Source organism: Entelurus aequoreus, linkage group LG05 (genome assembly GCF_033978785.1).
Source record: "Entelurus aequoreus isolate RoL-2023_Sb linkage group LG05, RoL_Eaeq_v1.1, whole genome shotgun sequence".
NCBI classification, from domain to species: domain Eukaryota; kingdom Metazoa; phylum Chordata; class Actinopteri; order Syngnathiformes; family Syngnathidae; genus Entelurus; species Entelurus aequoreus.
In genome coordinates, this window is record NC_084735.1 from 17,313,378 (window position 1) to 17,339,977 (window position 26,600).

At 40.2% G+C, this 26,600-nt stretch overlaps 1 protein-coding gene across 1 annotated transcript in view; it reads left to right on the forward strand.

Annotated features, from left to right (window-relative positions):
- The window catches only part of LOC133649921 (uncharacterized), a 334,795-nt gene that overhangs the window by 276,965 nt on the left and 31,230 nt on the right, over positions 1-26,600 (forward strand). Inside the window, exons 14-15 of the mRNA XM_062046641.1 lie at positions 10,519-10,543; positions 10,671-10,863. Coding sequence (XP_061902625.1) covers positions 10,519-10,543; positions 10,671-10,863 — 218 coding nt within the window. The remainder of the gene's footprint in view (positions 1-10,518; positions 10,544-10,670; positions 10,864-26,600) is intronic.

Sequence of the window (26,600 nt, forward strand, 5' to 3'; positions counted from 1 at the left end):
CAGACGAGTCGCCGATCAACCACAAACAATCACACTATGAACCATTTACACACACATTAGCCACACTTTTCAATTTCCTGACAGACAATGTCCACTGCAGTGGACATTTGTATATGAGCCATTTCTTTTGTCAAAGGTACGCATTTCGGAAAATAGACATGTGCATGTCCACTGCAGTGGACATTGGTATGTGGCCTATTTCTTTTGTCAGATTTACAAATTTCAGATTATCAGCCTGTTGTGCGTGTCAAAAAAATGTCCACTATAGTGGACATCTAACCTTTTGTGTATGTCCAGAAATGTCCACTGCAATGGACAATTTTTTTTTTTTCTTGCCCTGATGTGGGATCGTTGTGGCTTGTGCAGCCCTTTGAGACACTCGTGATTTAGGGCTATATAAGTAAACTTTGATTGATAGTAGGGATGTCCGATAATGGCTTTTTGCCAATATCCGATATTCCGATATTGTCCAACTCTTTAATTACTGATACTGATATCAACCGATACCGATATCAACCGATACCGATATATACAATCATGGAATTAACACATTATTATGCATAATTTGGACAACCAGGTATGGTGAAGATAAGGTCCTTCTTTTTTAATTAATAAAATAAAATAAGATAAATAAATTAAAAACATTTTCTTGAATAAAAAAGAAAGTAAAACAATATAAAAACAGTTACTTAGAAACTAGTAATTAATGAAAATGATTAAAATTAACTGTTAAAGGTTAGTACTATTAGTGGATCAGCAGCACGCGCAATCATGTGTGCTTACGGACTGTATCCCTTGCACACTGTATTGATATATATTGATATATAATGTAGGAACCAGAATATTAATAACAGAAAGAAACAACCCTTCTGTGTGAATGAGTGTAAATGGGGGAGGGAGGTTTTTTGGGTTGGTGCACTAATTGTAAGTGTATCTTGTTTTTTTATGTTGATTTAATTAAAAAAATGTTTTTTTTTAAAATGATACAGATAAAAAAAATAAACGATACCGATCATTTCCGATATTACATTTTAAAGCATTTATCGGCCGATAATATCTCTAATTGATAGTGGCCTATTTCTTTTGTCAGATATACAAATGTCAGATTACTGGCCTGTTGTGCATTTCCATAATTGTCTACTCCAATGGACATGTGTATATCTTGTCAAAGCTACACAATTTGGAACATAAACCTGGTGTACGTGTCACAAAATGTCCACTACAGTGGACATTGGTACGTGGTCTATTTCTTTATGGTCACACATTTTTTCAACATAGACTTGTTTAACGTGTCCACCAATGTCCACTGCAGTGGACGCTGACTGTCAGGAGGATAGACTGTACCGAAATGGTGGATGGCTAAGTGCAGAAGTTGATGCTCCGAAGCAGGAGTGTCAGTACATTTGTGGCCCATAGCTTGTTACGTTTCACTATGTTTACACTGCAGGCCAATCAACATTTTTTCCAGTTGACTGTTTACACTGCAAGTAAAATGTGTCTTAATCAGACTCCAGTGTAAACACGCCCCAAAGTGGCCTCAACGTCACTTTTATGCGCAGTTTGATAAAGCGAAAACAAAGGGCGTTGACAGGAGGTTGACCCGTCACTAGCGCTACAAGTAAATGATTATTTTAATTGTATATTTAATTTAGACTCTTAAGGTATAACTTCTTAATTCAGCAGCAGCTCAATATCAATCAATAGGCACGGCTGGTAGCTTTTTTTGACGAAGCGGCTCATTTTGACAGAACACCGGATTTCATAATTAAACAAGAAAGTCGCTGCTACACGAGAAGACACAGATCAGCGTGTTCGTGGGTTTGTGCTGTGACTGTTGTGTCAAGCAAGTAGGCAGATGATGGAAAACAACTGTAGGAGGAAGAAGAAGAGAATTGCAAAAGGGAAAGTGATCAAGCTGCGCACACACATGACATAGCTCGCCTAAAGCTGATGTAAAAGTCGCATTTAAAAAAAAAAAGATCAGATTCAGACTAATTCCTGATGTGGCCCGAATCTGATGCAAAAAGATCAGATTCGAAGCGCTTTGGAGCGTTTACACTGGCAAAAAAAAAAATCTGATTTGGTGTGCAGTGTGTGAATGTGAGTGTGAATGTTGTCTTATCTGTCTTGGCCCTGTAATGAGGTGGCGACTTGTCCAGGGTGTACCCCGCCTTCCGCCCGAATGCAGCTGAGATAGGCTCCAGCACCCCCCGCCACCCCAAAAGGGACAAGCGGTAGAAAATGGATGGAAAATAATAATAACACACTTAGTCACAGATAAGCTAAGATGCAGGCTGTTATCATATCTACTTTCTGACAACTAACAGACGATGTAAACATAATGCTGTCAAACAATTGAGCTTTTAATCGGATTAATCACACTTTTGAATTCAGATTCTTTGCAATGAATCGCCCAAAAAATCCCCTGATCACTGATCGCATAACAACACACCCGTGGTTAAGGTAAAGGATCACAGGAATTAATTGGATAAATGATTCATGGGATTATTTTGTGATTAATCGCATGTTTTTAAACCCCAGACATACTTTTATTCACGCCCTTGTCGTCGTACTGTATCATGATGGCGATAATATGCTGTGCCACAAAGCTCAAATGCAAGCCGGTTTATATCAATCTTAAATATCAAAATGCTCCTTGCCCATCCTTTGATTTGTCCTTGGAAATATTTTTCCGAAAGCCCTGCTTTAAAACATCGAGGCTTTTTATGCTGGCTTTAGCTTTACAGAGCACAGAATCAGTACCAATGTTTACAACAAAACTTGGCCTTTTGGGAGAGTTCATCAACAACAACTTTTCTGGAAATGTTTTGCTTGACTTTTTGACGAGCACGGGAACAAAGTTGATGAGATGATTTGAAAAATAAATATTTGTAAGTATACCATCTTACAAAGATATGAACAGTGCATCCACTTTTAAGGTTGGTTTATTGTAACAGAAACAGAATGTAACAAACAAAAATCCAGATTTCCATTTGATTAAGTTAAGTATTTAGTGAAAAAACTACACTAGTACTGAGTAACTGATGGGTAACTTTTGATGTATTTAGTAGCAACTTGAGGGTTCCATGTTCGATTCCAGCTTCCACCATCCCAATCACGGCTGTTGTGTTTTTGGGCAAGACACTTCGCCCTTGCTCCTGATCCATGGTTGTTAGCGCCTTGCATGGCAGCTTCCGCCATCAGTGTGTGAATGTCATGTATAATGTAAAGCGCTATAGATATCATCCTAGGTAGAGTAAAGCGCTATATAAATACAGACCATTTATCCACTAATTAATTACATACAGTAGGAAGGGATTAATATGGCCCCAATTGTTGCGGTGTACCTGACACATGAAACATTACTAATTGGGGACTGCACTATCCCTTTTATCCGCCAATCGGCAGTAAAGTGTTGAATATCTTGAAATGTGTTTTGTGGCAATTCCAACGTTGACCACAGCGTCAGTTCCTAGGTAGAGTGGCGCTTTCCATAATTTTCAACAGACTGCATTGCAAAATGAATAACTCTCCTTCACCCAGGAATGGGGCCATATAAATACCTTCCCTACTGTACAAAAGATGCACATTTGACAGTTACTTCTGACATTATAACAGGGCTAATGTTAGCATATGTGCAGCTAAAACATAAAAAAATAAATAACTTCTTACCATAACACGTTTCTCCAGTTAAAAGTGAAACTCTTGTAGGCTGAAATGTGAACATTTCTACTGCCACAGATGACAGCACATGATATAAAAGTTATTTGTCCTAGTTTGCAAGTAAACATTGAAGATGACGTCATGTCACTTTTTACAGTGGGTCGTTTGAGCGCGGTCATGTGACTGCCAGGCTCCCTCTGATTGGTAAAATGGAGTCACACGTTACTATAGTGCTCACGTTGGATTGGTGAAACAGAGTCATGTGACATAAGAAGTCTCTACAAGTCTTTGCAAGCAGTAATCAATGGACTATAGATAAATATAGTTATGCTATGAATAAATGTAGTGATTGGAATGAAACGCAATGTAACTGAGTAAAAGTAATGTTTCTTCTTCACAGAAAAAAATAATAAAGTAAAGGTAAAAAGTAAGTTGTAATAAAATGACTGACAAGTACAATTTATCCAAAAAATACACACAGTAATAAAATGTAACGGAGTAAATAGCATGTTCCTCCCCACCTCTGGTTCACTACAATACTGTGATAATACAAACTTAAGACACTTACTATTCAGTATTACATATAAACCTTAATTTAGGCTAAAAGTACATAACATTTGCTTTAATAAAAAAGTGAAGTCACACAATTTGAAGCGCAACGTTGCCAGGGACGACTGCTTTCTCAAAGGGACAGAACTGGTCTGTGTGGGCCAGAACACTTGATTTTTAGTAGGAAATAAAGGACAAATCTGTGATGAGGTGGCGACTTGTCCAGGGTGTACCATGCCTTCCGCCCGATTGTAGCTGAGATAGGCTCCAGCGCCCCCCGCCACCCCGAAGGGAATAAGCGGTAGAAAATGGATGGATGGATAAAGGACAAATGTTCAGTTCAGTTCAGTTTCAGTTTATTTGGAACATGCATATGATACAATGTAATGCATCACATATTTCCAGTTGTTTCATTACAGCACGTCCGAAAAGGAGTAGGAAGAAGCAGAGCTTATTTAATCTTACCCCTATTCATACCATAGCAATTTTATCCCAATTTCCTTGTTCTCTGTAAAAGAACAGTGAACAAATAAATAATAAATAAACAATATACCATAGTAAGCATACAAATATTAAATACATAAATAATCTTTGTCTCAAAAAAAAAATTAAAAAAGGAAAAAATAAGGTTCAAGATGTTCATCATAATTCTTGTTCTGTGTACATCCAAGGTTTCACTGACTTTGTATAGGACAATAATAATTTTTATCGGCCGATATCGGTCGGACATGAGCAAAAAAAACAAGTATCAGATGATACTTGTTTTTTTGTTTTTTTAATCTTTGACACAACAAGCAAATTGGTTTATAACTCTTATTTAATTTTCTGGACATTCTGACTTTTTTTTTTTTACAATAAACCAACCATAAAAGTGATGGGTCGTTAACTAAGGTGCACATTTACAGAAACGGTTATTGAAATACTTGATTTTCCACTTGAAGTCTGCACAATACTTGTGACTCTAAGGTTCTCGGGTGGAACAAAAAAATTGGCATGTTTCTTCCACACAGACAACATATCTGAGATACTCTTAAGCTTTTTTCAGGAATCAACTTGGAATAATCTTCCTTTCTGTCCTCCATTATTAAAAAAAAAAAAAATGTTTGAAGATTTGTATATTTTGTTCTGTTTTTCAGGCACCAACAAAGACAATGGCGGCTCTTCCTGTCTGCATTCATTCCTTTACCGTCTGATTGTTGTTGTCATGTCGGATGACTGAGGAGCGTGATGAATAACGCTTCTCAACAGACGATGACTTTGGAACACATAAGCCAACGTCGACTTTTCTAAAGGAGGATAAACATTTTGAAGGAGATGAGATTTGAAAAAGACACGAAGCAAAGATTTTATGTGAACATTTTGAACACGCGGGGAAACCATTTTCCACTGTTTTGTACTCAAACAGGATTCGGTCATTTTTGTTCTGAAGAAACAACATCTGTTATATTTAATGTTCTGAGTGGTGATTGTGAAGTTGCTTGATCGTTCATTTTCTACATTGCTTTTTAAAAATGGATCTTCCAGAACAAGTGATAGCCTTTTTTTTAATTTCATTTGTACATTTATTGTCATCATCTACTGTGTTTCAATAGACCAATTGAAATAATTAAAATGTGTAAAAGTACTGATGCCAACTGTATATTTTGACACTTTCACAGGAATGTCCTGCTCTCATTAGAATACATTCTATCCTGGAAGGCATCAAGGAAACACTTTAGATCATGTGACAGTCATGTGACCATACCAGGAAATGACTTCCCCAAAATAGAGTGTCGGTAAGCTTGCTAGCAAACTACTTTCCAAAAGCTTTTTTTTGGGCCATAAAAGGTTGTTTTAAACCTGTCTAACAGTTGTAATGCTTTAAAAAGGTGTCAAATATCACGACTCAACTATACTTACTAGACTTTGTAAACAAACTAATTCATAAAAACGTATGCATCACATCAGGCTGATAGCTTTAAAATTGCAATGGAAAGTCTGACAATAATAACAACATCTTAATAACAAACATGTTAATAAGATACTAAATACTTTTTACCGTACTTTCAGATATTATGAGTAAATAGATGTGTATTTCTACTGAATCACTGCCATTTATTTGTGTTAACTCCAAAATAAATGTAAACGTCTGTCTTTTGTCAGCTCTAAATGTGATAAAGCTCATTTAGAACCACTCAAAATATGCATTTGCCATTTCAGGCAACTTTATTGTATTGTTGTATAACGTTCCAACGGAATTAAATGACTCATTTGAGCACCAGGAGTGAGCGTTACGCATATCATTTGCAAATACAACAAAACCTAAAAAAAAAAATAGCAAAAAAAAACATTTCGGGAATGTGCTGATGTTTACCCACCGCCTACCCAATCAGTCATAGTTGAAATAAAATGGAATATATAGAAAAAAATAAATGAGTGGATTTTCTTTGGGTCTTCCCGTAGCCTGCAGAATATCTGAAGGATGTAACTTCCCGCGACCCGTGGAATATTCCACATTTTTCAGAGAGGGTAATTAAAGTTAAAGTACCAATAATAGTCACACACACACTAGGTGTGGTGAAATCTATCCTCTGCATTTGACCCATCCCCTTGTTCACCCCCTAGGAGGTGAGGGGAGCAGTGAGCAGCAGCGGTGGCTGCGCCCGGGAATCATTTTTGGTGATTTAATCCCCAATTCCAACCCTTGATGCTGAGTGCCAAGTAGGGAGGTAATGGGTCCCACTTTTATAGTCTTTGGTATGACTCGGCCGGGGTTTGAACTCACAACACTAGGTCACTGAGTAGGTGTATGTCTTGTAACCTGACTCTCGCCAGATCCTTGTAGTTTGCTGAGCTCCACACAAGGATCTGGGACTTCTCAATAGGAGATGTATTTCAGAAGGCGGGGCCTTGTTAAAAAAAATCATTGTATGTGATTGGATAAACCACTTGTCCGTTATCTTGAATGACGTGCTACTTCAACCACTCACATCCAAATCAACCCGTGATGCTGATGAGAGCGACGCTGGGAAATTCAAAACAGAACAGCCGACAAATTGGATAACGACAGAGCGAAAAGTTTGAGAACTTTTACTGAAACAACGCAGCAATGTCAGTAGACGATCAATGTCGTGAGTGCAATGAAAATATGCAGAATCGATTTTAGCACACCAGTCCTTGCTCCGTGCCGCCATTGTTGTTTGAATCAAACAGTCGCTTTGGCGCTACGTCACATCTATGAAATCCCGCCCGGCGATCCTGATTGATTCATTATTTTTTGCTATCTTGAAGGAGTTTGCAATGCCCTCGAGTCCAGATCCTTGTGTGGAGCTCAGCAAACTACAAGGATCTGGCGAGAGTCAGGTTAAATGTGTTGGGCGAACAGGACTAAGTCAGAACTCTTAGTGTGTGAACTATGTGTGTGTAGGATTCACAAGGGTGGTACCTATAGCTTTAAGAGTTTAATTGGTTCTATGAAAGATATCGTAACCCAAAATTAATCTCGACTCACGTTGTTCTTCATGAAAAAACATTCTGCGCCCCCCAAAAAACAGCACAATTTTAACATGTACCATGCTTTTTAATAAGAGAAACACACTTCTGAAACAACACAAGATCATGTAGTACAAACAACTACAGTAGGGTTGGGAAGTAATATCATAATAATGTACAGCATTTACCTTGGACAGTGGACTTCTCTGGTATCTCCTTCCAGCTGCGTCTCTGTAAAACACACCATCAGCAGCTTCTCCTTATTTTCATGGATAAATGTCCGCTGTTAGAAATTATTTTAATGTCCTTGGCTGGCGTTATGGACTCATTTTATTGTAGCCGTGATACTGCTTAGCTAAGTCAGCAACACACACACCTCAGTCTTTTTTTGATGATTTATTTATTTAATTCAATACATATAATCCACTTCTTCTCAACACTGTCCTTCACACTCACTTTCTTCCTTCCCATGCTTGGAAAACAAAGTTATGTTCATCTCTGCTAGCGAGCGCAAGCGAATGTTTTGATCGGATCTTACGGGGTTCCCTGGGACAATTGCTACGTCGACTAGCTGCGGGGAGGCTTGTAACCCACATTTTTGATCGTGACCTAAAGCATAACAATAAGCCCAGAGAGAGCTTGTATCCCGGAAAACCTGCATGTGGTGGTAAATATAAACGGAATACAATGATTTGCAAGTCATTGTATTCCGTTTATATTTACATCTAACACAATTTCCCAACTCATATGGAAACGGGGTTTGTATTATATTTCATGGTAATGAAAACAAATGTTATTGTTAGTGTTGAAGATCGTTTAAATTATTATTTTTAATTGTACTCATGAACTATGGCATCAGATCGATGTGCAGGACATTAGCTTGATAAAAAATTATATATCTTTTACAGTTATTTTTATTGTGATGCGATACAATTTATTTATTGGGCACACAAATTGATTTGTTGGAATGGCCAATGTGTTACTTTATTCATTCAAAGTACATTTGTATTACAGTTGAGTTATTTTCAAATAAGAAGTACAAATGCACCATGATCAATGGAACAGTTAAACGTACAACATAACACATCTTCAGAGGCGTTGAAGTGGTAGGACGACGGGGTAAGTGGGGATGTTGTACCTGGGCCCCAAGCACAGGGGGGCCCCGGGGCTTTTGTAAAGTGTTTTTTTTTCCTTCTCATTGAAATATGGAATCATACATGAAATAAATATAGCTGTTCAGTTATGAGGTTGCTTGATTCAAACTAAGAATGTCTAAGACTACCACACCTACTACACCCCTACACACCTACAGGATGAGCTGATATAAAAAAAAACCTAAACATATAATACATTTATCTGTGGCAGCATAGTAGAAAGTTATGCACAGGTTTCACTTTTGCATCTCATTGTCCGTAACTGTGGTGCGTTCAAGGAACCCTCTATTAAAGTTAGAAACAGAGGCGTCACTAGATTTTAAAGACAGGGGAAGGCTTAAGCCCGAGGAGATGCACTACTAATAATATAATGATAATGACCTGGGGATAGGTTGATTGGCAAAACTAAATTGGCCCTAGTGTGTGAATGTGAGTTTGAATGTTGTCTGTCTATCTGTGTTGGCCCTGCGATGAGGTGGCGACTTGTCCAGGGTGTACCCCGCCTTCCGCCCGATTGTAGCTGAGATAGGCTCCAGCGCCCCCCGCGACCCCGAAGGGATTAAGCGGTAGAAAATGGATGGATGGATGGATATTACTGTGTTTTGATTCATATTATCCACTGGTGATACGTGCATCAGCAAATCTCTAAAGTAAAGGGAAATTTGATAGATTTATAATCATGTTAAGTGGTATTTGTTGGCACTTATTTGTAAAAAATATATATTTTGTTAATGGAAATTTATCAAGATGTGTTCTAGATATGTTAATCCCATCTTTTAAATACATAAATAAGGTGTTTTTAAAAGCTGGTTTCAACCAATTTCATGCAATAATTAAGTTTAGTGTGTGTAAACATAGATACAAGTGTGTGTGTGTAAGGGGTGGCAACGTTGGGTTTTGGGTGGGACGGGGGGTCTTTTGGGAGTGTTGTGTATGGGGGCCTTGAATTTGTTGCTACGCCCCTGCACATCTTTGTCATGAAAATGTAGTGTTTAAAAAAAGAAAAATATTACAAATGAGTCCTCTGTGTTCCACTTGGTCTGTGCAAGATATCCTCCATTTTGAATCCAGCAGAAAGGAGTATGACTTCTTAAGGGTTAATGTAGCTTTCTATTTAAGGGAACTCGCAGCTTCTGGTTTCAGGGTTTGAACAAACAGTGAGCATTCTTGTCAGGACAAATTTTGTTGTCCATTTGTCATCCTTTCCCAGCGTGCATCGTTCGAAATGTTCCTTTCTGCTTGTCATATCTACTCAGTCAAAAGGAATACATCTTAGTTTTCTTAAGAAACACAAATGAAAAATAAATGTTTCAAAACAAATGGTAACAGTAGCTCTCAATGTGTCGAAAATAGCCTCACAAATGACAGAGCCTCAAAAAACCACTCTGAATTAGCTCGGCAAAGGCAGGCTGGGGAAGTGTACACACATGCACACACACACATAATTGCTAGGCCTGGTGTTCTGCACAGGAGGTCTGCTGAAGTCAGTGCCGTCAGGGCAGCTGCATGCTCCCAAAAGTCCTCTCTATAATTAGGCCCGGACCTAACGCGGAACTCTGGTTCCACCCAAATCCAACCTCTCATTGGCTAAAACACACCCTGAATGCATAAGGCACTTTCCAACACTGTGTGAACCTCCACATCTCTACGGACACTTTTTCTCTCGGTGTGACTGCTGCAGGCTGGAAGACATCCAATCCAGTAAGGTGGGTGCTGGATTGAAATTGCCTTTCTTTATCTTTAGGTTTTGTCATTTGCGATGAATGTTTCTAGATTATGACGCAGACTTTTTGGTTTCTCTAAGCAGTGCATTTGTTCTGTGATATATTTTAGGTACTCAAAATGTCGATTGCCAAGGCAGCAGCAAGGGCTTTGCTCTCCGATGCCCTGCTACAGGACAATCCCGCCCTAAACCGTCTTAGCCACCTGGAGTTGGAGCTTCCTCTGGACAAGGTCATCAAATATGTGTCTGTCGGCCTCCCGCTGCTGCTGGTTTCCATGGCCTTTGCCCGCGAAGTGTCCCTCGGTGAGCATTTGTTGTTGCTTTTGTCCCTAATCATTTACCCTGGATTCATCATTATTAATTCCAAGGACAAGTTGTCCTCTATATCCGAAAATGTTGCATAGAGAAAGTAATGGCTGTGAATATACTCGTCCAACAAAGTTAGTATATTCTCACGGCATTGAATCGACCGTAACCGGACTGTTCAGTTTGTCTCGTCCAGTCATGCTCATAGACTTAGAAAGGGCAGGTCTAGTCTGAGGGCCTGGTGCAGTATGCAAAGTAGTGGTGTGGGAAAAAATTGATTCGAATTCGAATCGCGATTCTCACGTTGTGCGATTCAAAATCGATTCTCATTTTTAAAAAATCTATTTTTAAAAATGTTTTTTAAATTAATCAATCCAACAAAACAATACACAGCAATACCATAACAATGCAATCCAATTCCAAAACCAAACCCGACCCAGCAACACTCAGAACTGCAATAAACAGAGCAATTGAGAGGAGACACAAACACGACACAGAACAAACCAAAAGTAGTGAAACAAAAATGAATATTATCAACAACAGTATCAATATTAGTTACAATTTCAACATAGCAGTGATTAAAAATCCCACATTGACATTATCATTAGACATTTATAAAAAATTAAAAAAAGAACAATAGTGTCACAGTGGCTTACACTTGCATCACATCTCATAAGCTTGACAACACACTGTGTCCAATATTTTCACAAAGATACATTAAGTCATATTTTTGGTTCATTTAATAGTTAAAACAAATTTACATTATTGCAATCAGTTGATAAAACATTGTCCTTTACAATTATAAAAGCTTTTTACAAAAATCTACTACTCTGCTTTCATGTCAGCAGACTGGGGTCGATCCTGCTGAAATCCTATGTATTGAATGAATAGAGAATCCTTTTGAATCGGGAAAAAATAGTTTTTGAATCGAGAATCGTGTTGAATTGAAAAAAAAAATCTATTTTGAATCGAATCGTGACCCCAAGAATCGAAATTGAATTAAATCGTGGGACACCCAAAGATTCACAGCCCAAATGCAAAGTATTTATCCTTTACACGACGAGGACATGCCAAGACAACAATTATATCGCGGTGTAGGTTGTATTCAGTCACGTGATTTTTGAATGGAAGTAATCAAAGTGGTGTGCCCCCAAATCAACAATCTGAGTAGGCAAGGGGACTAGATCTTACCACTAAAAGCAGATACGATCAAAAAAATAAACTATGCAATAGATTAGATTCCTATACTTTATCAAAAAAATATTTCTTGAGTGATATCAAGGAAAGTCTGTGAAGTCCCCAGATTTATCGAACTATCTTGTGCTCCAGACGTCATTCTATGCGACAAAACAGATGAAGACTTGGAAAAGCATGGAGGGCTACAACTTTTTTGTACGTTGCTGCGTCAAGGAAATTGGTGTCAAGACTCTCCCAGATAAATATGCATCGTTTTTGTAAAGTTGCATTTCATGATTTAACTTCGTGTCTACAGCCATGTTTGTTGTCTTGTTGTTGTTGCGCTGTTAGTAGGTGTGTTTTACCCCGTCTTTATCAAAATATAATGTCAACATTGTGTGTGTGCTGAAAGCTTCATTTATGATTGCTGCGTTTGGTAATAGCTTTTTTAGGTTTTGCTTACATTTGATTTCTTTGATTTAGACTTGCCGAGTGCATTTTAAAAATTCCAAAACAAGATAAAATAAAAATACCATCAAGATCATTCTTAAATGGGAAGAACTAAGCGTTAAAATTAAATCAAACAAACCTTTAACACAGTGATCACTACAAACTCATGCGTTCCTCGAATTTGCTCCCTTGGGACGAGAGTGTGTGTCACTTTTTTCGTCATCTTTCGTAAAATGTTGACATCTTTTGCTTTTTTTTGGGTTACTCTGGAGGAACTCTGAAGAAACTGTTATCTTTTTCGCGATTTGAACGGTTTTAACAGTCTCTTTGAAAAAGGCAAAATGCCGCCCAGAACGCTTTGACATCAGACGTCAGGTGAAGACAACTTATTGTGGCGCATAACGAGCTGTTGAGATCTAACGAAAAGACACCTCTGCCAGCAAAACAACAGTCGATAGTAGCAGTTGTTGTGTTAGCAAAGGTCTCCCTTAGACCAGTTGTGAACGATTCAATGCCCGAAGAGGAGTTACATCCTGATGAGAACTGGCAACCTCCACAGTTGTCATGTGTTGTTGTTTTTGGGTCATTTTCTTATGTCAGAGTTTTTTAACAAAAACAATTGCCTTGTTTCGCAAAACACAAATGTCCACTACAGACAATGCTGGCCCTCTGGAAGATAAAGCCCAATAGGCCATAAAAAACAGTAGTTAGCGTAGTAAACACCACTGTGAAAACCTGTCACCCGGCCTTACTCGCTAACATTAGCTTACAACAAGAGATAGATATAACTTTGTTTTTCTAACACACTTGGAACCGATTCTCAACAAGAAATGGTCTTCGAATCCCATCTCTTATCTTTACAGACCTATTGGAAAGGGAAACTAACAAAATGTTAATTAGCACATGCCCAATATTGTTTAGTAAAAACTTCATGACGTCAAAACAGAACAAAAGTGCAGTGGTACCGCGACAGATGAGTGTTTTGAGACAAAAAGTTACTTTTGCATATTATTGTGAACCAAAACACCAGATAATGTCTCCCAATAGCTCCCATTCTGGGTCCTTGTACACACACCATAATTAATATTCGTACGCTCTGCGTTCCATCAAGCGGTGCGGCTTCATAGCTTACCAAAGTCATACTAAAAAATCCATCCATTTTCTTCAGCTTATCCGAGCCACCAAACCAGATCCCCTCAACGCCCTGACTGCGCCTAGAAATTCTGTCCAAAAAAGTTATGAACAGAATCGGTGACAAAGGGCAGCCTTGGCGGAGTCCAACCCTCACTGGAAACGTGTCCGACTTACTGCCGGCAATGCGTACCAAGCTCTGACACTGATCATTAAGGGAGCGGACCGCCACAATCAGACAGTCCGATACCCCATACTGTCTGAACACTCCCCACAGGACTTCCCGAGGGACACGGTCGAATGCCTTCTCCATGTCCACAAAGCACATGTAGACTGGTTGGGCAAACTCCCATGCAACCTCAAGGACTAAAAAATGTTAACAGTATTTTTTAAATGCTGTGTGTATGTTCTATATTCTCAATGAAACCTCAATCTCGAGTAATTTTTACGTTTTAGGTTGCAAACCAAAACAATTCTTACAGGCCTCATCACCAGTCCTAATCGCCAATATTAGCTTATAGCTATAGGTTGACAAAACTTTGTTTTTCTAACTCACTCAGAACCGGTTCTCAACAAGAACTGGTCTTCAATTTCCAATCCAAGTCTTTACAGACCTATTGGAAAGGGAAACTAATTGAAGTCTGGTTTACAATGTTAATTAGCATATCTCCAATATTGTTGGTAATAACGTTATGACGTCAAAACAGAATAAAAATACAGTGGTACCTCGATTTACGAATGTTTTGAAATAGGAGCTGTCTCTCGGGCAATTGTTATGTTTTAGTTACGAGCCTCACCACCAGTCTTACTCGCCAACATCAGCTAACAGCTAGAGATCGACAGTACTTTGTTTTTCCAACCATGAGAACAAAGAAGGTGAGTGTGAAGGAAGGACAGTGCTGAGAAGAAGTACTTTGCTACGAGTTCTTTCATGAATGTAATTGTGTTGTGCTGGCAATCCCCACTTTCTTTGGCCTCACTAACCTTATTTTGCAGTCATACAGAGATTGAGTCACCGACGTGAAAGATTGTTTGTTTGGGCATTCGATTCGGCGGAATGATGTGCGTGCGAATGGACTAGTTTCTAACCCAACTTTTGGTGAATATTTTTGTTGAAAAACAAAATGGGTGAACTTCTCTGTTGGCTTACATTTTCTCAAAGACTAAACATACTTCCATCCATCCATTTTCTACCGCTTGTCCCTTTTTGTATCCTGTTTATTTTACATAGTCAAAGTACAGTAAGAACAGTTGATGAGACTAATTATCTTGACTTTGAACTTAAAGGTGTCATATGTAGTAATGTGGCCAGAAATGGTACTGCAATCACGGTCAAAATTATGTAGTCCCCTCCCTCTCTCCATGACTGTGGTTGCCAGATACGCAGCCGAATCCGAATCCTACTCCAAGGAACTTCAAACGGCAATCGACAAGTCCTTTTGCTGTAGGTTTCTCTTGTTTATGCTTCTTGCAAGATGGTTTACTAAGTAATTATGCCATATTTTACTGATATCGATTAGCCAAATGTATTTGTATTTTATGTAGGTTTCTCTTGTTTATGCTTCTTGCAAGATGATTTACTAAGTAATTATGCCACATTTTACTAATGTCGATTAGCCAAATGTATTTGGAAAGTTACGCAGCAATATTTTAGTCGGGAGTCAGGACAGATTGTTGGCATTACCCTGCTAAAATGTCTAGTTTTACCGCACGGACCACCATCAAAATAATTATATATAATAATATACAATATACTATATATTGCATAGGCCTACTTGGATGGCAAGCCAAGGCCAACAATAAAATTACAGCCACATTTTGTTCAGCATAACTCCATGTTGCATCCAACCTGACACACTGCATTCTCTTCCATGTACGCACAACAAAAAAGCGTCAAACATTAATACAAATAGACAGAGTAGACATTGAAAGGGTAAAAGAAATGGATGATAAAATTAACTGGAAATGTCATATAAAAATATGCAACATAAGGTGGCAAGAAATATTTCAATAATGAACAAAGCAAATTATGTTTTGGACCAAAAATCACTCCATATTCTCTACTGCTCGCTAGTGTTACCATATATGAGTTATTGTGCAGAAATATGGGGAAATAACTGCAAATGTGCGCTTCATTCACTAACCGTGTTACAAAAAAGATCAGTTAGACTGATACATAATGTTGGATGTAGAGAAGATAAAAACACTTTATTTATTTAATCAAAAATATTGAAATTCGTAGATTTGGTAAAATTGCAAACAGCTAAAACTATGTACAAAGCGTACAACAGTTCTTCTCAACTAAAGAGGAGAAATATAAACTTAGAGAAAAAACTAACTCAAAACATTTGTATGCACGTACAACACTTAGGACCTTTAGCATAGCAGTATGTGGAATTAAACTATGGAATGGATTAAGCAAAGAAGTTAAACAATGTACTGATATGATCCAGTTTAAGAGGTTGTTCAAATTAATAGTGCTTACAAAGTACAAGGAAGAGGAATACCTTCAACCTTATGAGAAATACCTTCAACCTTATTGAAAACGGGATATTCTTCATCTCAGTATGTTTATCATGACTGACTTAATTATATATTGCAAAAACTGATGTATTTATCATTCACTGATGTAATTGTGTTACAAAAACAAGACAGTAAATTAACATATGTATTTGTAAACCCTCTAAAGTGGGAAAGGGGTAGGATTAAATAAGCTTTGCTTCTTCCTACTCCTTTTCGGACATGATGTAAAGAGAAATTATATGAAATGATGTGTGATGTATTGTACTGTAAGTGTGTTCATGTTCGAAATAAACTAAATTCAATCAAACAATCAATCAATCACCATCTTTCAGTGCAGAGTCCGATTCTATGAACCAACCCACGTTACACAAAAACCACGTTGCGTGTGAATCCTATAGATAGATAAATAGATAGTACTTTATTGATTCCTTCAGGAGAGTTCCCTCAGGAAAATTAAAATTCCAGCAGCAGTGTATAGCATACTACCATGTCATTACACAAAGTAGAAAATCCTGACATGTAATGCATTATATTGTGCCAAGCAAATACCACCTCATATGTGTTTGATGCACATACAGTACCAGAAACCGTAATTAGCCATGGTAATGTTGGAACCCCCTTTCCTCAGTAGTATATGCATATTGAGAACGGAATAGGCACTGACACTACTCATATCCACATAGGTTTTATTTGTCAAAATGATACTTTTCCCTGTCAGTTGGATGACACATCGACATACAGGCTAACAGGCATATATTTCCCCCGTTAGCCTATATGTCGATGTGTCATTGACCGGGCTAGCATGCTAAGCATTCGTTGCAGGAACATACTAGCTTTGTTAGACAAGATCATAGACTGTATTGGACAATATACTTTACATACCAAATGTTCATTTCCATTTATTACAAGTAATAACAAAACGTAAATGCCTTACTTACCTATCAAGGAGAAAATTAGCAAGTTTAGCGTCAGATGAAAAAATCTTCTCCGCCTTCAATCGTCTCCATCCTTCATCGGCATCTTCAATACAAATCCTTGTTTTGTTCCTGGCTTTGTTATGAATAAGTTGAGAATCATAACGACGCCTTTTAGATTTACTAAGGTCTGACATGTTTAGTAACTTTACCAGTGGCAGCAGCCAGATGAAGGTGGCGGTGCGTAACTGGCAACATGGATGTGACACACTCACAGACTTTCTAATTGGTCAAATGCTGGAGGGCGGGTCTCTGCTGGAGCTGTTGTCCCCGCGACCCGATTCCGGATAAGCGTTTGAAGATGGATGGATGGATGGATGGATGGAGGGCGGGGCATTGAAATGAAAACAAGAAACAAGATTTCGGGGCAAAATACATCTAATTTTGAAATGAGCATATACCGGCTGAACTACTGTTATCAGTTATAAAAGTATTCGAAAAGAACATGATTTATTAATGTCTTTTGACATATCATGGCCATTTAATGATGACTTGACATGAAATTATTACATATGGCTCCTTTAACTAAGTCTCTGTGGACTTGGTCTACAATCAGCCCGATACTGTTGATGTTAATAACCGTGGAGAGGATTTATGGAGCAGTATTCACTCATGTCGGTGTGTTGTAATTAGAAAGGCAAAGCTCTCTTGTTGCGAGATGTGTTTGAGAGGATGTGTTGATTAACAGGGGGGCGAGTGGTTGGGGAAAAACATAGCGTGGAGCAGATTGCATGACTCAACTGATGAATTTGGCTGTCTATAGGGCTGATTGTGTGTTTTACAACTAGGCATGGTATCACTGCAGTCTGGAGTCATGTTTATTTGTGTGAAGAAAACAATGCAAATTGGGGAAGTGTTGATTGGAGACTGGCAGTCTGTGATTAGGGAAAATGGCAAAAGGTATGACTCCCAAATTGCCGGCAGAGCATTTTTTTTTACAAGATTTTACCAGAAAGCTTTTGCTGCTTGGAAGTGGGGGCACTTTGCCGATAACAGGGTAGAAAACATTTCTCAACCAATTCAAACCATTTTACATTTCCTAGACATTCAAACTAAAAACTTTCAGAGATCGACAAATTCATGGTTTTCCTGGAATTCCAACTTTTCAAAACCACTGTTTCACGTTTTTCTTTCAACTCCTTCTCCTGCAACTAATCTCAACCATTCCACCATCAAAACCTTCCAATTATTAAGGACATTCAGGCTATTTCCAAAAAATTCCTGGTTTTTGTCACTTTTCTGTAACACTTATTATTCAATAAAAAGTTGAGTTGAGTTGAGTTTGAGTTTATTTCGAACATGCAAGCATACAACATGATACATCACAATTTCCAGTTTCTCTTTTCAACATGTTCGAAAAGGAGTAGGAAGAAGCAGAGCTTATTTAATCATACCTCTTTTCTTTTACATAACAGTTGCTAAAACTTTTGTTCACTTCCTGTTCTCAATTTATTCACAATATACTCCATAAGTAATCACAATAAAAATAAATAAATAATACTCGGTGAAGTAAGTTACATTTCATATGGTGAGATGAGTACAATTATTTTGAAAATGAACGGATGGATTGATGAAATAAATTCAGAATGTTTATCATGGTTGTTCTTCTTTGTACATTGTAAACACTTTAAGTTTGAGGAGTTTCTTGAAGTGGATCATATTAGTACATTGTTTGATTGCTTTGCTTATTAATCTATTCCATAATTTCATTCCACATCAGAATAGTTTTAGAATAGTTTTATTGCCATTGTTTGAGAACGGGTTCACAAACTAGGATTTTTTCTTGGTGCAAACGTGCGACATAAAACACATACCTGTATAACACATATTTGGTAATAAAAAGAGCTGTAACTGAGCTATCAGATAGACTTAGAAGGGATTCAAGGAATTCAAGGAAATGCTGTTAGGAGTTATTGTTCATTTGCCTGATGGCCGAGGGGAAAAAACTGTTCAGGTGGTGGGAGGTGTGGGTCTGGATGGAGCGTAGTCTCCTGCCTGAGGGGAGAGGGGAGAATAGTGTGTGTCCAGGGTGAGAAGAGTCAGCTGTGATCCAAACCCACACGCCTCCTGGTCCTGGAGGAGAACAAGTCCTGGAGGGATGGGAGCTTGCAGCCAATCACCTTCTCAGCAGCACGTACGATGCGCTGCAGTCTATTCTTATCCTGGACTGTGGCGCCGGGGAACCACACTGTGATGGAGGAGGTCAGGATGGACTCTATGATAGCTGAGTAAAACTGCACCAGCATCTCGGTCGGCACCTTAAGTTTCCTCAGCTGCCGCAGGAAGTACATCCTCTGCTGGGCCTTCTTGATGAGGGAGCTGATGGTCAGCTCCCACTTGAGGTCCTGGGTGATGGTGGTGCCCAAGAAACGGAAGGAGTTCACAATGGGGACGGGGGTGGGAGAGTCAATCAGGGTGAGGGTGAGGGGGGATGGTGGGGCTGTGACTTTCCTGAAGTCCATGATCATCTCCACTGTTTTCTGGGCGTTCAGCTCCAGGTTGTTGAGGCTGCACCAGGACATCAGCCGGTCCACCTCTCTCCTGTAGGCGGACTCATCGCCATTCGGGGGGCGGTGATGTCCTTGAGGTGGGGCAGGACCAAGCGCTCAAAGGACTTCATGACCACAGACGTCAGCGCGACCGGCCTATAGTCATTTAGTCCTGTGATCCGTGCTTTCTTGGGGACAGGGACAATGGTAGAGGTCTTAAAGCAGGACGGCACGCGGCATAGCTCCAGAGAGGTGTTAAAAATGTCAGTGAAGACAGGAGCCAGCTGGTCCGCACAGTGTCTGAGAGTGGAGGGGGAGACACCATCCGGCCCGGGGGCCTTCCGCGTATTCAGCTTCAAGAACTGCCGGCGTACATCCTCTTCTTTAATGGAGAGGGTCTTTACAGTCTTATGATGTTTTTTGAGTCCTGTGATGTCATTGGAGTCCTTTGTATCCTTTAACTCCTTTAATGATGTGCTGGCATTGGTGGGGAGGGTGATGGTGGGGGGAGCATGGCTTTGATGAGCTGAAGGCCATTCATGACGACAGTAATGTGTGTTGAGGCCCTGAGCGAGAGTCCGGTCATTCAGGGCCTGGGGGGTTTTGGGCTTATAGTTCGTAAGGGCCCTTAGACCTCTCCAAACTGCCGCAGAATCATTGGAGCGGAACTGTTCCTGTAGACGGTTAGAGTACACAGATGTAGCTTTCTCCACTTCCCTGGTGAAGTGGTACTTCGCTTCTCTGTATGTACTTCGGTCCCCGCTTCTCCACGCAGCCTCCTTCTTCTTGCGCAGCTGTCGGAGCTTGGGTGTGAACCAGGGCTTGTCGTTGTTATAACAAACCCTGGTGCGCGTTGGAATGATGCGCGCCTCATTGAACTGTATGTATGAGGTCACAGTGTCCGTATACTCGTCCAGATTGTTCGTGGCCGCTCCAATTGCCTCCCAGTCTGTCGTTTCCCAACAAGCACGCAACTCGTCCACAGACTCGGCGGTGAAACACTTAATGTTCCTCATAACAGGTTTAGCCAGTTTCAGTCTCTGTCTGTATGAAGGGATTAAGTGCACCATCACGTGATCTGATAGTCCAAGAGCAGCGCGCGGGACTGCATGAAAAGCCTTGCTCAATGTAGTGTAGCAGTGATCCAGCGTGTTCTCCTCTCTGGTCGGGCATTTAATAAACTGTCTATACTTTGGTAATTCCTGGCTCAAATTTCCCTTGTTAAAGTCACCAAGCACGATAACAAGAGAGTCAGGAAAAGACCGTTCCACATGTAAGATCTGTCCTGCGAGCGCGCGCTGAGCGTCACGCACGTCCGCGCCGGGCGGGATGTAAACAGCCACGAGAATGAATGAAACAATCTCACGCGGTGAGTAAAAGGGCTTACAGTGGATGAAGAAATATTCCAGAGAAGAAGAACAGTGTCTAAAAATCGCTGTCACGTCTGTACACCAGCTATTGTTGATAAAGAAGCATAGTCCACCGCCTCTTTTTTTGCTAGAGAGCGCCGCGTCTCGGTCCGCGCGGAGGAGATGAAAGCCCTCCAGTTGAAACGCGCTGTCCGGGACACTTGCGCTCAGCCAAGTCTCCGTGAAACGCAACACATAGGATGAGGAGAAGTCCTTGTTCCTTCTCATCAGCAACGCTAGCTCGTCCATCTTGTTGGCAAGTGAGCGGACGTTGGAGAGGAAGATGCCTGGTAGAGGCGTGCGTAATCCCCGTCCGCGAAGACGGACAAGTGCGCCCGCTCTCTTTCCTCGGCGATGCGGTTTCCCTCTTTTGAGCACAGAATGGACCAAATCCGCAGCTGACGCTAAGATGACCGGTAACAAGTCCATAGGGATGGTGGATCTGATGTTCAGTAGCTCTTCACGAGTGTAAGAGCACCCGGAAACACAATTTATGTACAAAAACAAACAAAACAGGGCGCACGAGAGCACCGAGGCAGCCTTCATCGGCGCCATGATGATGACGTACAAATGTACTGAAGGTCTTAAGTGTTGTACGTGCATACAAATGTTTTAAATTACATTTTTCTCTAAGATTATATTTCTCCTCTTTTTTTTAAAAGAATTGTTGTATATTCTTGGGTAGCAGGTTATAGTTTGCTTTGTGTATAATTTTAGCTGTTTGCAAATTCACTATGTCGTGAAATTTCAGTATTTTTGATTCAATAAATAAAGGGTTTGTATGTTCTCTATATCCAACATTATGTATTATTCTAACTGATCTTTTTTGTAACACCGTTACACCATAAGTTGATGCCTCCTAGTTGTTGCCTTGGAGACCCCTGCACAGGTGACTCGCGACATCCAATCAGTCACCCTGTAATCAACACACCTGTAGTCCGGTGGCGAGGGAGCAAGATAAAAGACCAGAGGGAGCAATAGGCGGCAGGAAAAACAAACGAACAAGACGGCGTGTGAACAGAGCTCGATTTCGGACTAAAAGTAACTTTTAGTATTTTCTGGACTTTGGACAATATTTATTAATTATTATAATAAACTTTGTACAAATCATTTATCCTCATTATTGGAACACCATTGGAACACCATCTGCTCTCATTTTATTCAGTTTACAAATTCCTTTAGCTTGGCACAACCCATTTATCACTTTGTTTTAGTCTGTTTTTATCAAAACACACCCCTTTACATATACACTTCAGACTCAAATACTTTATTTCACACGTTAACGATTAGCATTTTACAGGTATGCACCTAACAGTCGTATACAGTATTGTTCTACTTGCTACACTTTCTGGCTCGCATGCTAACTGTTCTTCAGTTCATGTTAGCATTTAAATATTAGAATGCTAGCTTTTTGGCTAATTTTGCAGGTATACACCTCAGTCAAATATTTTTTTACTCGACGTATGCTAACGGTTAACATGTCATTATGCTATTGTTATTATACTAGCTTTTTAGTTACTTTTACAAATATATACCTCAGAGTCAATTCATTTTGTTATTTCACGTATGCTATCTCTAAACATGCTAATATTATCATGCTAGCTTTTCAGCTAATTTTGAAACTCAAATACACCTTACGGTAATACTTGGACATCATCAGTGATACATCTGCGGTCATAGGGTGATTACTTTAATCATCAGACTCCCTCGCCCGGGCGACCCATTCGGGGGTGATCAGACCCCGGCTTGTGTCCAAGTAGCGTACCACAGATCTCTCCTACAAATCCACAGCCACCGCCTTCTGTGCAGCCTCAAAAATGTTCTTAGTGTCTTTTCTCGACAGCAGTCCTCTGATGCCAAGGAGTTTGAACACCTGCTGTAGGGAGTGACCTGCGAAACCTCTGCAATTGACTTCGATTGGTTTGCAGCGGGATTTCCAACCAATGCTCCAGCACTCTGCGGTGAGCTTGGAGTATTTGGACCTCTTGCGCTCATTGGGTCCTCCCAGGGGAGAGTCAGCTCCAGTAGCACCACTTGCTTGGTTGACTCAGATGTTAACACCATGTCTGGGTGGAGTGAAGTGGTAGCGATGTTCACTGTGAACTTGAGTTGCCTTACCAGGTCAACTTGGATGCTGCCAGTCAGGAGCGGTGGAGCGGAGCCCCCCTAATGAGTTGGGCCGTTGGTTTGCCTTCTGTCCTGCTTTGATTAAGGCAATCTACTGCTTCGGTGAAATCTGGAACTTGCTGTTGTGTATCGCTGTGCAAATGGAATCCGCCAAAGATTTCAAAACTTGGTCATGGCACTAGCGATACCTCCCCTGCCCTAGAGCCTTTGGGCAACAGCTCAGGATGTGCTCCAAAGAGCCCCTCATCTGGTATAGATTGCACTCCAGAGTGTCTGCTAGTTCTAAGGTGTGCAGGTTGACCAGGCTTGGGAGAACATCGTACACAGATTGAATGTGGAACTGGATGCAGAGGTTCAGCTTTCCAGAGCTCTGCCCAGGTAAGTTTGTAACGTTCCGTATGCTCCCTTGTCCTTGCTTGGACATGCTGACCATCTTGCGGTGATGTTCTTCTTCCACATCTGCTCGGATCTTGTCTTGAACCAGTTGGCACTTCACCTTGCAGCGGGCCCGGTCCCATCGTGGCTTAGGAAAGCTACCAAGGCCTGCCCTTCCTATTGCCACAGTACCCACCAAAGTCTTGAGCCTTAGCCGTGCCTCTTTTTGTGCCTGCCACTTCCTCCCTGCCTTAACAACAATTCCTGCCGAGCCCACCTTGACATATGCGTAGTCCTTGTACATTAACACCTCTCTGGCGCAGGTAATTATAAATTGCTCAGAGAGGCCGCTCAGAGTGAGGTGCAGCTTGGTGGATTGGCCATGTAGGGCAATTCTGCTCAAGGACCAAGGGTTCCTGAGGAACTGGCTGATGGTCCTCTCTAGTGCCATTGTTAATGGTACCTCATAGATTAACAGGGTCCATAGTATTCTGGGCAGGACTTCGTTCTGGTACATCCAGGCCTTAAACTTTCCTGGGAGACCAGATTTGTCGATGGCTGTAAGCCAAGACGACAGATTGCTCTTGGTCTGCTGCAAAGCCGCTGCATCCTTCAGGGAGTTGTCAAACATTTTGCCCAGGCTCTCAACAGGTATTCCGGTTACCGTTAGATTGTTAGTCCCTCCAATTGTAAAGTGAAAGTGATCGGTCTCTTTACATTTTTTCAGGACTAGAGACCTGGACTTAGCTGGCTTGAAGCTCATCCTTGCCAATGTGACGAGCCGTTCAGGCCCTTGAAAGAGCCATCTGCACCCAGGCACGGATGTAGTCATCACTGTCAAGTCATCCATAAAGGCTCTGATGGGGGGCTGTTGGATCCCAGATCTGGATTTTGTCCCTCTGTATTTAACCAAAGCCGACTTGACAATCATGTTCATGGCCAAAAAGAATAGGGACACCAAGATTGTACAGCCGGTAGTTATGCCCCTCTCCAGGCCATGCCAGGCAGATCTTACTTGGCTTGAGGAGACTCTTGCGCTGGACATCATTGTAATAGTCCAGGATGAGGTTGCAGATCTTCATAGGAATGTGGTGTCTTGTCAGTGCTGTTTCTACAAGTTTGTGCGAAATCGAATTCCTAATTTTGCAGGTATACATCTCAGGATAAAATATTTTGTTACTTGATTTTTAGCAAATTTTGCTGGTATACACCTCAGACCTATTTCACACATGCTAACTATTTGTATTTTACAGTTATACATCTTAAAGTCATATTTTGTTACTTGACACTATCTGGCTAGCAAGCTAATGGTTAGTATTTCGGTTCAGTTTAAGCTTTGCGGCATCCACACGCACGTTCTACTGAAAAAAAAAGGTTCTAGTGTAAGTGTGCCATCATTATTCTTGCTAATTGGACAATAAAAATACAGAACAATTATACAAAGATACACCATCTTCTTCTTCCTTTAAAAAAAAAAGAAAGCCCAGTGCTTGGTGCGCCAATGATATCTGTGGCTCCCTGTGATTTGTTTTGACAATTATTTTGTCGATATGCAGACATTTTCAAAATCACAAAGAAACAGAAATTTTGGATTTCCTTGGTGACACAGTGAAGTAACATAAACTTTGCTTTGTGCTCTTGGTAGCGGACTTTTCGAGCATCCTTGTATAGGAAAATTAAAAGAGGGACAAAAGTGCCAATGTTGTTTAAATGATCATTTGAGGTGTAACGGTAAATGTATTCATTATCAGATATGTAAAGACCGATCACTCATTCAGTTAATAAGTGGGGCGCAAAAGTGTTCACTCAGTCTCGGTACATATTAAGGGGGGAACAGGAGGTGTTTACTCAACAATTCATTCAAACATAGAGGACAGCTTTGTTGGTCCAAAACGTTTAATGTCGTAAGCATGGAGAGCAGCTAATAACATTCAACCGTGTTAGTTTGTTCATCTCGATTGGAGTACTAGCGTCGTCACTCACCCGTATAACAACTATCACCACAACCCTGACAGTCTCTGGAGTGATCTTGCATAATCATGCAAACTAACGAACACATCAAAAAACACACTTGGCAAAAGTTTTAAAAAAAGAAAGTCCTATAATCGTCGAATCGTTTGTCAAAATACGATCTCTGGTTTTTGTCCCGAAATGGCTGGTCCAAACCCAATGGCGGGACGTGCGTTTCCCACCTAGGCCTTCAGTGATGTCCGACTTCAATGATTACCTCTCAAAATACCATCATTTATGTCTCCACATGACCATTGCTGGAGAAATACTATACAAAAACACATTTACGCACTACTGGGCATTGTACAAAACGGGTTATTTTCTGGTGCATTTAAAAATCAATAAACCCACATTAGCAATTCAAACATATCTTATGTGGTACTGTCAAAATGAAAATTGCAAAAAGCATATTAGACGTGAAAAAATAAGTAAATAAAATGTCTGAACTCACATTTCATCGACTAGCTTCTGGGGTTGGCCGACATCGTCTCACAAGATTTCTCTTTAAATATCCTTCTTGAAAATGGCCTTGCAAATATACCTGTATGTGTTGTCTTGTCTAATCATAAAAGATGCAGATGAGGCGTGTTGGCTGAGTTCTTAAAGTTTACTCCACAGCGTGCTCATCAACAACATCCCGCTGCATGTCTACATTAAAAACCTAAACGTGGCGACTGCGCATGTTCTTCACTACTGTGGCATGCTGGGTAATGGAGTTCTTATGTTACCTAGCTCATAACATGACAATATTTATCTGCCTTAAGCCATCTAGTAGGCCTTACTGACAACAACTCGTGATCTGATGATTGGCTATTGCAACTGTCCGTCAACTGTTTGTGTCCGTTCACTTACAGTGCACAGGCGCCTGCATTATTGATTTTGAAGGCCCGGGCAGATTTGGTACAGCATGGCAACATAAGCTAGCTGAATTCTGATTGGATAAAAACTCTATAACCTAAAAACAACAGCGCTAGAAGGAGCATAATATGACATGAAGAGAATATAAATACTTTTAGATATTTAGGGAAAGTAAATTAAAAATTACTTTAATCTTTAATTATGATCATGAT